The sequence below is a fragment of the Papilio polytes genome, unplaced genomic scaffold, assembly GCF_000836215.1.
Source record: "Papilio polytes unplaced genomic scaffold, Ppol_1.0 DF822067.1, whole genome shotgun sequence".
In the NCBI taxonomy this organism is placed as follows: domain Eukaryota; kingdom Metazoa; phylum Arthropoda; class Insecta; order Lepidoptera; family Papilionidae; genus Papilio; species Papilio polytes.
Window position 1 is genome coordinate 4,895,200 of NW_013527137.1, and position 13,604 is coordinate 4,908,803.

The following is a 13,604-nucleotide window of genomic DNA, read 5'->3' on the forward strand; positions in this document are numbered from 1 at the left end:
TTGAATAAAAACCCCAATGTGGGAAAGAGGCCAATAGTTGCCACCAACATCAAGGAAGGAAGGTAGCCCTGGCTTGTCATCGTAATGTCATTTTGACATTTGCAATTGATAATATGACACATGTAAACAATAAAATTAAATTTTCATAGTTTTATGCGGATGAAGTCGCACGGGAACAGCTAGTTTATATATCTTTATGAAAGCTTATTTGGTTAAAATTAACACACACTAGATATAGTAGCAGCAAATAACTTTAAAACTTATTGTTTTTTTAGAGAGGAATGCGCATTTAACTGATCCTGTCATTGAAGGTCAAAGATATACAGCGAACAAACCCTAACGCAAATGATTGTCAAATAGAACTATTACGGCCTATCCTCGTACTATCCTAAACAAATACTGATAGGCCTTGTAATACAATTGGATCAATACGAAAGGTTTATTCTTAAAATTAAATGACAAGCGATAGACTATAGATTACATTATGAATATTTAGTGAATTTCGTTTTAATACAACCTTCATGTATATTTTTATCCCATCCATAAATTTAGGAGTTTCTTACGCGGCAATTAGGGGCCCCAGTATGAATTTTATCTTCACCAACGTTTAGATGTCACCTAAGTACAAAATTTTGCTACATTTCGGGTAACCCTGAACCAAAGAGACTTGAGGGATAGTTGGTGAAAACGGGCATCAGAGTCATAACTTCGCTAAGACAGTTTCTTACTGCCGCAATTAGTGAACTTTCGATGATTTTGTATGAGGTTAATTCAGATCCAAAGAGACAAATGTTCAACAAGAGTCTGATTTAAAGGGAAATATACTGTGATTTTATCAATCATCTGCACTTCAATCTATCTTATTAATATTATAAATGTGAAAGTTTGGATGGATGTTTGTTAGAGTTTATAGCCTAAACGGCTGAACGGATCTCGATGTAATTTGGCATAGATGTATTAGAGTACAGTCTGGAAGAACAAATAGGCTACTCAGTTTTTTTAATTCCACGCAGACGAAGGACGAAAGCTAGTCATATCCATAATTTTCCAATTTCTTAATAACTACATCTGCAGAGTTAAATCTTTGTAAAGTGATATTTTTTATGATATTGCATTTAATGTTGCTCCTTAATCATGACATTCAGAGACCAGTACATTTTAAGGGGAAAAATGAAAGGTTTTCATTGTAACGTCACGCGAAATTGATGGGCGTACCATGAGTTGACCAAGCAAGGGGGCGATAAACCGTTGCATCGCTTCAGTCTAACGCCCGTACTCGCTTTGGTCACACGCCAATTTTTATTTTTATATCTAACCACGTGGTTATGACGTGACGCTTGCGCACACAATTACTAAATGGAATTTGTGTTAATTTATTGTTTTTAATAACAAATGACTATTGTTTTTATTTTAAATTTGAACATTTAATTGGAACCAGTTTAGTTTTTTTAATAAGTGATTAAGTTTCTGAAATACAATGTTTGAAAAATTATTTTTATTGTTTGCGTGTCTTATATTGCCGAGGCCATCATATATGAACCCTGATAATATAGGTATGTTTTTATCTTATTTACTATGTTTTGAATTTTCTTGTTTATGTAGAGTAGAGATAAACGGTAGCTAAACGGATTTCCGTTCAAATTGTTAGCGTATAGATATCAATATACTATTTGTGGGTGGAATATATTATTAATTTGTTTTGTTTTTTAATCGCTCATTTATTTATGATGAGTAAATACCCAAACACGATATTGTGTCTTATCACCGGATATAATGTATGATATTCAGTGAGCGAATTGGTGGATTATTTAGTTCATTGTATACGCTCGTAGGTATATAATTTAATTAGAATTAATTTGTTATGGTGACGTTTTTCATTAATTCATAAGGGAACGAGGTAGACCACGAATAGTTTTTGTTACGCGACCATTTAAACTATTTTAATATAATATGTAAATGACAAAATCAATAAAGCCGTGGGCTTCCATCGCTATAGTTTTCATATAAGAGGTTATTATATACGTAATTCTGTTTGAAACAAATAGAGAAAACATTGTATTCTGTCAGTGGAAACTCACGGTTAATCTGTTGACATCATTCGTCAGAATACGAACTCACACACATACAAATAAAATCTATATTATACAAATTAATCGCCCTAGCTAACATGTAAAAAACAAATCAACGCAAGTGTTCCCTAGGGGAACATGGGATTGCGTTGTAATTCTGTATGTTGGTAGTCTGAAGGGTGTCCGACAGGGAAATTCTATAGTAGTCATAAGTATAATAAGACAATACACTTCTTCAGTTAGAAAATAACAATAATAGTATTAAAAAATGCGAAAGCTTAGATGGATGGTATTTGTTAGAGTTTGTAGCAACGGCTGAACGGATCTGAATTAAATTTAGCGTAGATGTAGAGCATAGTTTGGAAGAACACATAGGATACTTTCTTTTGTTTTTGTAAATACCACGGACTGACGCACTGGCGAAGGCTATTTTGAAATAAATTAATATACAAATCTGTAAAATCTGTTTTGGGATCTTATTTTCCTATAATTTTGTATTCGAACGTTTTTTTCCTTAATTCTACATTACCAATGGCCCTTGAGTAATCAATATACGTAGCGTAAACTGTAATATCCTGAGATTTCTCACACAACTTGGAGACTTATATGTCGTAAGCCGTCGCGAATGGAGTCAAAGGAAAGTTCCGGATGCGAATTAGCTCGTCTCAACGATTTTCTATTTATTTTATATCAAACATGTTCCAGTTATTTGTAAACAGATAAAATGTTTCGTTTCCTTCAAAGTCAGTATTTACGTAATTGAACGTTTGAAGGCATGTTTAGATTTTTGTTGATCAAATTAATTTAAATATTAATTTTCTTCTTTATACTTTCATAATTTACTAACTGCCGCTTTAGTAGTTGATTATCCATGTGGCAAATATCATCCACTAATAATACATTGAACCATTTAAACTACTGCATCTACAATATTAGTCAGAAATACGAGAAAAATCAAATGATGTCAACTAACACTATAATATCTATTTTAACTATTTGTTACGTAATAAAAGCAAAAGTGACAGCATCCGTAGACAACCAATAGATAAAAAATGACCGATGGCGATTTTACTGAAGTAGGGCAAAGCTAAGAATAATTGTGTTAACACGAACTAAACTAGCGATCGTAGTTAAGCCTTGAGTAGGGTTTAAACTGAGGACAAAGTTAGATATAGTAAAACAGTTAAATAACCTTTAGAACTAGATTATCGATTATAAAAATTGAAGATCTTTACTAATATTATAAACAGGAATAATTTGTATTTTTAAATATTTGTATTTGTTGATATAACTCAAAAACTGGACCGATTTCGAAACATAGACTACTTTTATTATTTTATTAATTTCACGCGGGTGAAGTCGCAAGCAATAGCAAGTGTTTAATTAGTTTGGTTTTTTCAGGTTTGTTAGCAAGTACGCTAAAAACCATGCAAATAGCAGCTTGTGATGACGAAACCGTCTCGTTACGCTGTCCTGCAGGTACTTCAATAAGTATCCAATTCGCAAAATACGGAAAAGCCGCTCCCCAAGGACATAAATGCGTTATGGAGGGATTGGATTTCGGAGGATTGGGAACATTGGACAAAGAAGTGTGTCTATTGCCTAATTCTATGCAGGTAGGTGAAACTATCTTTTTATTGAATAGGAGATAAGGAAACGAGTAGTAAAACAATTGAAAGTATGCATCGATGCCCACAGACTTCGTAACACCAGATAAATTAAAGACGAGTTGTCGGCTTTTGAAGGAGTTTAAATAATTGAGGTTTGGAAATACCACTGAGAACAAATTATTCCACAAAGCGTCTGTAGGCATGAAGTTTTGACTAAACCGCACCATTAATACCAATAGACCTGTATAATATGATGCTAAGATGAGTATTCTGCGATTATATCCGTCTCGTGCATATGCGATATTTTCATTTTAAAGTTTATGATAGATATATTAAGCCCGCTACACACGCCCAGTTTTATCTGAACAGTCCGAACGTTCAGATAAATCTAACAAAACTGGGAACTGTTCAGTTCTTAGTTTTGCCTGCACGCGTTAGAGAACTGACCCGGAGCGTGTGTAACGGACTTTTCTTGGTTAGATTAATTTTAATTTAGAGTTACATTTGTTTTGTTTTTACAGTATTACATTCTACAAACAGTGGTTGAGACATGTCAAAAGAAGCCTCAATGCACATTCAGTACGAAGACTAAGCCGGGCACTGTGGACCCCTGTCCATCGTCCAGGAAGTTCATTGAAGTAGCGTATAAGTGCAAACCTTGTAAGTATCTAATGTGTTATCTTAACATATTGAGATACGTTTACACTGCTCAAATACCTGTACAAAAATGTATAAAAACTTGTTTTTGTTTCGGCAGTAGAAACTCATTGCAAGCGCAGTTATTACGATGTAAATGTAGGTGAAGACGTGACGATTTTTTTTATTCGACTCTTGTATTTCAAACCATACGATTACATAACATACGATTTATTTAAATCACTAAGGTTTTTTTGTAACGTGAAACTTTTTACTTGAAAAAGCAAAAATTTAGATTGGAGTTCGACCATAAAATAACGGAAGTTAGAGCTGACGTTTTCGGTTAACCGAAACAAAAGAGTAGGGAAGTGTATTCACTAATCATGGGGCTAGGTTTTTTACGAGGGCACCGGCGAGTGTATTGATGTGATTTATGCTGCGTTATTAAATTCCGAAGCCGGGTCGGTGGCCGGTGCGACGTGGTGCGCCGCGGCCCGGGCGTGGCTAACCACAGGAGTGGACTGGGTGCGCCCTTATTAGTTGAACGAGGGACTAGCGTGTTGCATTAGGTTACGGAAAAACAATTACCGTAGTACACTCTACGTTAAAATTAAGTAATACACCAATAGACAGTAAAATTATATTTTTTCCTAAAGTGCAATGGATGCATATTTTTCAGCAGGCTTCTTTCAAGTTACAGCTTGTTGTATATTTATTTATAATACTTACATTTTTTCCTAGAAAATAATTGAAGTAACGCGCATAATAAAGTTTTTAAAGTATACTTACTACGGGTATTTATTTTTCCGTAATGTTGAGCTTAAAAGAATTGATCTACATTATTTAAAAAAAATAACTGACAATATTATTTTTAAGCGTAATTGTTGTTGAATGGAATATTTCGGATGGTATTCCCAACGTAGTATCAACTCTGATAATGTTTTATGTTTATTAATAATAAAAAACACTTAATAACATTGACCTTTTATCTAAATGATATCAGTGGATTTTCTCCATCGTTTCATCTTTGATTTTTTAATAAAAACATTCATTATAAATTTCGTTTCCGAAAGTCAATACATTCTCAAGGAATCATTAAAAGATTTTTTACTTGACACCATTAAAAATTTACAGTCAAGTAGACCACAATAAGGAATACGGTCTACTGAACCTACTCAACCAGTATTTCTGTCTGAAATGTCAATAGAAAGCTTAGCGTTGTAATTAAGATAGTCTAGATTTCCCGAGTGCAATGAATGTGTCCTGTCCTTACCGGACATATTTATGTTCTAGGTTATACTGCGTTTTAATTTTCATTTAAATGGATTAATCGTATAACAAATAATTATAATTTAGTCATATTCTCCAAATCTACATTTATAATAAAATTGGAGTGTCTGTTTGTATTTGCGAAAATAGCATTTTAAAAAATGTTGTCTGTCCGCAAGCCCTGTATGTTCCGGGAAATCTCCGAAACGGCTAGGCCGATTTCGACGGGCATTTAACGAAAGAGTAGCTAGTAGCATATTATAACTAGCTACTTTTTATCTTAATATTTCGTGGGCAAAGTCGCGAGACAGCTAGTATTAGTATGAAAATGTAATAATCGGTAAAGCTCACGGAAAAATACCGGACGAATGATTTCAATATTTGGGGAAATAAAATAAATCTTCTTATAGAAAATATCGTTTCGGATGTTATTTATACTTGACTACATTTGTTTGATTCGATCAGTATTTTTCATATCGTTAAGCAATAAAAGCTTAGTAAATAAAACAGCTATCATAAGGTTGGGAATACACGTGACTGTAAAATGAAGTAGTGTCTAAAGCTTGCCAGTTACTGGCGCAATACGCAATTATATGCCAGTTAAATGTTCACGAGATCTTACACGAGGAGATGTGTCAATGTCAAGCTTAGTGACTGTCACAAAATCTTATATCGTACTAGTTACTTGTATGCCAGTTAGCGTTTTACATTACTGTAGCTGCTAGCACGTATATCTCGCCTTAATAGTAAGATAGTGTTAACAGAAATATTTTACTATTCATTTATCTTGGATAAGTTCTAAAGTTAAGCATAACATAAGCAATACTTTCAATAACATTAATAATACTTGGGTATTATTGAATCGATTTACAGTATTCTAAATCAACATTAAAATATATGATAAAATAATCAATGATTTTTTTTAGTTGAATTCCGTAGTCGTACTGGCTGTGAAAATGATGTTTTGGCGGTGTCTTGCGATGCACATACACGGATAGCTGTGCTCGACGCTCAGTATGGCCGTACTGCCTTCGAATCAAGCAAATGTCCACAAACAGATGGAGTTCCTGATGAGAGTAAGTATAATATTAATGTTTTTAACCTTGAAAATACGTCTTTGGCCTTACGCAATGCGCAACGGATCTAACTATAAATGTATTTTGCTGACGGCTTTTTATTTATTAGTGCTGACTAAAATTTTATAGTTACCAAAATATACTACGTAATACCTTAAGTAGATGCAGTTTAGATTGATTGTATCTTTTTTTAGAAGTTAAGTTGCTTACCAGCTTTTTACTTACTCTACAGAGAAAATATTAATTGGGAGTACAGTTTTATAATTAATGACATTTCCCTAAATTCAGAGACCAAACAAAAATTACAGAATCTTAATTACATCTTGATTAAAGTTCTATTTCTTGTTTATGGCTCTCCCTCAGCGGATTGGGAGATTAATTTTTGAGTTTGCACAAATTAATAAATAAAGAATAGAATTTTGAGGAATTCAAAAGTTTAACAATTAATGATTTTAATTTTTAATCGTTTAATATATTTTTAGCATGCAAAGCACCACACACAACGGAAACTGCGATGCAGATATGCCACGGCAAACGTCGATGTCAAATATCTGTTACACAAAACATTTTCGGATCTCCCTGTGGTCCTGAATCGAGACCTTATCTTAAGATTGTGTACGCTTGCGGTAAGTAATTAATAATTTAATGATAAAATAAGAGATATTAAATTTCATTTTTAGCATTGAAAAGGCAGAGAAATAATTACATTGGTTGTGTATACTATCATTTGTTTAATATGAATAATATCTTTCCTAGTTCCCCTGGATGTTCTGACAGAGAAATACGAGAGTGCACTGGAAAGAGATGAAGTCACGGATTTCTTATCTGGAGTTGAGGATAACTTTTTCGGAGAAACTGGTGAGTGACCTTGAAACTGAACCTTTGTTGGATTTCGGATAGTATTGATGTTAGTTTTAAGTCAGATATCGAGATGTTTAGTTTAATAATAAAAATGTTTCAGATGAATTTGGTGAACAAAATGGATCTCCTTCCATCGCGGTTCCAGCGCCACCATCATCGTACGACAACCAACCGACAATAGATGTTACAACAATTGCTGCTAATAAAAATAACGACGGACCATTACCTGAAGCAACAAATTCTAAAACACCTAAAATGTTAATATATGCAGCTGTCAGTATTCTTATATTGATAACGCTTGTATTTGTTCTATTAGTTATACGTTATTTAATGAAACGTAGAACAAAGAACAATCCTAAAACTAATGATATGTTCACAACTGAAACTCCGAATATATTCGGCGATGGGCTTTCTGATATTGACAATGATGTTGATGTAAGTCACATTTCTGGTACTTTTTATGATCCTGTACATCCTGATATGATTCTATATAAAGATGTACCAGGAAATACGACTTTAAGAGCTATGCGACCTCTTTCAACAGTGTATCCATGTTCCAGTACTAATATGTATGGTACTGTAAACTATCCATCACATACGCGAGATTACTCAACTAGTAGATTTAGTGAGAACAAAGCGGTTGATAATGATATTATTGTTAGTCCAAAGAGTTTAAGAGGTTATACGAATTCCCAATTCTTTTACGGCTGACGTCTAAATTGCTTTGTTAATTCTCCAAGTATTATTTTTGTGTTCAAGGTATATCTAAGGTAATTTTACGCTACTCTGTTGAAATAAAAACCATATTACAAGCTTTTAAAGCAAACCAAGTTACCTTTGAGCCTTGTCCTAGTCACTATGTTATTAATATTTATAATTACGTCACATTTTGCACTTGTCATACTTATTTTAATTGTATTAAATTTACTATTGTCCATGTTTACTCTAAGATCCAATGCTAACTTGACCTTTCCAAAAATATTATCTACATTTTCCTGTATTTTAAATTTATTCAATGTCTTGTAAAATAATTGTAATTTTCTTAGCTTTTTATGTGGTTTAAAATAATTTTTATTGAAAAGGAAGTTAATTCTCTTTGTAAATTTTTCAAGAATATGAACTAGGTATAATAGTGAATTTAAAAAAATGCTTCATCAACAACGTGCCCTTATTCTTACGTCAGTACAGTGTACCTTTCATACATTTCTACAAAGTGCCCTTGTTCTTACGTCAGTACAGTGTACCTTTCATACATTTCTACAATGTGCCCTTGTTCTTACGTCAGTGCAGTGTACCTTTCACACATTTCTACACTTTCTCCTCTACTATCATCGCCATCATCTCCACGTATAATGTTAATACTTTCCGAAATGAAAAATTGCATGAAAGTTTTAATTGTTCTTTGTTTTATTGGCAAATCTTACGGGAGATTATGTTGTCTGCTTTCAGCTGGCTCTCAAGCTACGTGACGTCACCAGTGCTTAATAAGTGCTGTGAGCACTGAGAACTAGAAGAGAGTTAGTAGGCATTTCTTTTAAACCTTTTTATAATTCAAAAGTTAGTTTTATAAGGGAATTCGCAAACAATCTTTGGATTTAGGACGAAAATTTCTGGAAAGGTCATTAAAAAAAATCATTTTTTTAATTGATTTTTGCATTATAAACTGTTAGATAAGTTATTTGTTTTGTACATATTTTTTAATAAAACTAAATGAATACTGTGTATTAATTTTAATTTTTTGCACTCCCTTGCTTAAGTAACACTAACGGTCCATAAGCAAAAGATATTCCGCATAATTTGTTTCTAAGTAAACTTGGATGTTTTTATTATATTTAGTTAATAATAAACAATACTTACGGTACATTTGAATTAACATTGTTAATGTTTTATTGATTTGTTATTCTGTATTTACAAAAATGTTCTATGAGGATGTCGTTAATTTCTCCCAACGAGGCTTACGTTCTGAATGTAACAACGAAAATCCATTATGGCTTTACGATTTCTATAAAGGCCAAATAATGGATGTAATAAAAAGAGGCTTTTGTTTATGTTAAAATAATCATCTTTAACAAACATCTATTCAGATTTTATTAATAAAAAACACGTCATTACGATACACATATTTACCTACCTCTCAGATGTACTGTCTACAGAAGTAATAGGTTTATCAATATATGGTGTTCGGCCGAATACTGAAACGAATTTGCTCTTTTTAAGGGTCGGTAGTAATTCAAAATGTTGATACAATTTAGAGATTTGCATATTTAAATGTTTCAGTAGTCAGTCATAAGTATGCTTTGTTTATACTTCTTGTGTTGTTATCATAAAGAAAGGAAACATGAAAACTTGGAATTATTAAATCGTTTCCACCATCATTCAATCATTTGTATTTATTAATAATTTGCAACAATAATTAATCGTACTATACGGCGTAATAAAAGAGTTATGCAGTTAGAAAGAAATCTAAATCTTCAATCGAATTCGAATGAAAAATTTTCAAATAAAAATATGACGTTGAATTATAATAAAATATTTATGGCGTAAAACATAATCTCGTTCTAAGATGTGAAATTTAAAAGTGTAAATAACCTAAAAACAGACGTCTGTTCAAATATTATAAAAAAAATGAGAAAATACGGTACATTTCATAATCGAAAAATCCGTTTTAAAATCTGCAAGATTCTTTTAACGCCGAATGTTCACTGAGTTATTTAAATTCTATGAAAAATCTGCTGGATGATATATAAACTTACAAAAAACGTACTTAAACTTTGTAAAGAACTTGTAAACTACTTTTAAACTTTAAATAAACAAGATATAAAGTGGCTAAGGTTAGTTGGTATTCTAGTTTTCCAATAACTCCTCGCGAAGGTAAATATATTTCCACATATTTATGGTACTTTATCATACATTTTAGAAAATATCAGACATCCAGCAATTGTAAAAATAACATTTTACGTTTCTTATATAAGTGACTATGTATCAATTGCATAAAACATTGTTGATTTCTATCTGCATTGTTTTGTTACAAGATATAAAATAGGCTAATTTTTAAGAACATTTTAATATTTCGTAATAAAATTGCAAATAGTCTAAAAACTACGTAAAATGCGTGACACATTTTATAGCGTAACGCTCTTAAAATGATGCAAAAATAAATTTAATAAGCGTATTATATATTTTTATTTTCAGACGTTGTATCTTTGTGTAATATTGTATTTCAAACCAGCAGGACATGAAATATTCAGTCTGGCAGGATTTAAGCCCTCGTGCAACAACTGTGACAGAATAAGCGTCCACCTCGCCCGACAGTTTGAATCCAAGTGGAACAAAGCCCTCTGGTGTCTAGTTTGTAAAACAATTACAATAATGTAATTCAAGTAGTTAAAAGTGCTGTATTAGCAAACATTTATGAGTTTCCTCAACTTTCATCATTTGTGATATACCTTTTTCAATCTAATTATCACATTAAACTTATCATTTATTATAATTATTATATTATTATAATTAAGTGTAGAGTGCAGCTAATTAATTTTTTTTACAAGGTTAGAACGATAATTTTTAAGGGACATAATTATAAAGTTGAACGCAACTTAACTTTAAAACTCATTCCAGCTAACAATATGCAAATTTTAATTCAAACTCGACCAATATATTAAATTAATGCAAATTATAAGTGAGGTAAAGCACCCGAACTTAAAACTTTAAAGAAAGTATAAAGAAACCGAAAGACTATTAACAAAAAATTCTTTCGTATTTTCTTTTTCGTTACTTGATATTTTTGGACGGATAAAATTGGACGCAAAAAGAGAAATGAACGTTAAAATGTATTCCATATTTATGTTCACGAAATGGTTTATCTTAGGCGGCTCCGCAATCTTGTTATTAGCATAGCAAACAGACAGATGAGCAGACAGCGAAGCAATCAAGCCCTATTTGAGAGGAAGTGTGAATAAGATTAATTAGTTAAGCCGGTAAATGATTAAAATATTCACGAACATTTCGTAGATTTAGACCCTTCGTACATATAGCAACGTAAATCGTAGAGACCCGTTGACTTTTATCACGCGACTTACGCAATACAAATTTAAAGATATTTGTAGACATGCGTCGCAGACATTTAATTCTTTCGTTGCTGAAACTAGTCACTCGTTTGTTAAGATAAAAAGTCACGATTTTCAGGATGACAGATAAAAATACAATTGACATTTTGTAGTTCCAATCGCTATGCATATAGTGACCAAATAGACGAGACGCATTGATGATTCAATCATACGTGAAGATAGAATACTATATTAGTATCAAGATTCAGGCTGCTTGGTGTAGAAAGTGCCTTAAATTACCAGAATTTACAACATTTAGAACAGAATTATAATTGTAAAAATAAATTTACATGCAGCAATTTCTATATAATATATTTAATTAAGAATAGAATCTTAGTAAAGAATACTACCCAGAATGCAACAGTAAGATTACATTGTCAGTTCACAGTTCACACAATATTGGCTAATGAAAAATTTAAGAGAAGGTGAGCTACCAGTATAAGCAAAGGAGATCGGTAGCAGACACGACCACAAGATGTAATATAATCAATCACAAAGTTCACAATGAGCTGACGCCACACATCCGGCAGTACCACATAATCAATCAAACTGGAAGGACCCATGGAAAACTAATTCCTGGAAGAAGCACTTTGAAAAACTACGCCCAACAAATTACATCGTACTGAAAATTCAACCTCGATTAAAGTTAAAATCATTACAGTTTAACATTTGTAAAATTTATAAAGATTGTTGTTTTTTTTACCTTTTTCGGGAAAAAGTAGTCACAAATTTTCTTATATTTGAGAAGGATTCTTTCATGTCAGATGTTGTTTGTAGTAAGTAAAATTTTTGTCTCTTCCAGTTCACGGCATTCATATCATAGATGTTCGGGAACATCCTATGCCGTCTGTATCAAGGTAATCTGTGAATCGACGCTAAATCTCGTAGGCGTGCAATCAACACTGCATTAGCTGGTATACAGCTACCAATCAATCTCCCTTATTCACGTGTATCGGTTTTGTGTTTTGATCATGGCCACTTCTAGCTCGTAATCCTATAGGCTTAGAACGTCGAAATTCATGTCCACGAAAACCACAATACTGAGAAAATCAAATACTAGTTTCTGCTTTATTCTGTTTGTGAACTGGTCAAGTATCAATATTACTGTTGCTTTAATGAAAAATTATGAACGCATTCGATTGGATGTCCTACACTTCTATATGTTTATATTAACAAACGGAACAAATAACTTCTGAAGTAACGTAAAAATAAACTAGTAACCAAATCGAACCCTGTGATGTTAATATACAATCTTACATTAATCTGAGAGTATACTAATATTAAAAAGAGAAAATGTTTATATTTTTGAATTTTTAACAGTATTGAAATAACCCAAAAACTACTGGAACGATTTCAATCACTACCAACTATTTCTTTCACTATTAAAAAGTTTAGTTATCAGTGACATAGGCTATTTTTTTTTATTTAACGCAGATGAAGTTGCGACCAATAGCAAGCGATAAGATAATAAAGCTTAAATGTTTTAAAACCCACCATATTTAAACCCTTATGAAAACGGATAACATAAGTGACGGCTTGGAGAAGGGTCGGGGTATCCTAACCAATTAAATTTTGTCAAATCTAAAGGTTTTCTTATATTTTAAAATGATTTATTACGCTACACTACATTAAGTTAATTTTAGAAACATTAATTTTTTAAATCTCTATTATATGATCTAAACTTAATTGGTATCGCACAACAGTTGTGCGATTGTCGATTGTTTCGCAGCCAATTCAACTGTTTAGTTGCATAACTAAAAATCGAGTAGATGCGCACCTCCATATAAGATCATAGGAATCAATGGGCGACTAAACAGTTGTGCGATAATTTAGTCTTATGTGTGCGAGTGCTCTTAATTTGATTTAATACAGAATCAAAGAAATATTCGTATTTTAAAAAGTAACACGCACACATTCTTTCTCTCTGTGAATTTATTTATAAGTTGTCGATATCTACCTATTAGTCATATCAAAATATGA

General features: G+C 32.2%; 1 protein-coding gene across 2 annotated transcripts; it reads left to right on the plus strand.

Annotated features, from left to right (window-relative positions):
- The first annotated feature begins 1,281 nt into the window (after positions 1-1,281).
- On the plus strand, positions 1,282-9,166 carry LOC106107001 (protein eva-1 homolog C-like). 2 transcript variants are annotated; one of them, XM_013287667.1, is made up of 8 exons: positions 1,282-1,553; positions 3,471-3,685; positions 4,201-4,339; positions 6,511-6,660; positions 7,143-7,286; positions 7,417-7,518; positions 7,622-7,956; positions 8,971-9,162. In XM_013287667.1, the coding sequence occupies exons 1-8, from the start codon at positions 1,478-1,480 to the stop codon at positions 9,004-9,006; spliced, it is 1,197 nt and encodes a 398-aa protein (XP_013143121.1). In that variant the 5' UTR covers positions 1,282-1,477; the 3' UTR covers positions 9,007-9,162. The 2 variants fall into 2 exon arrangements, with proteins under 2 accessions (XP_013143121.1, XP_013143120.1); XM_013287666.1 differs by having other exon boundaries at positions 7,622-9,166.
- The last annotated feature ends 4,438 nt before the right edge of the window (positions 9,167-13,604 follow it).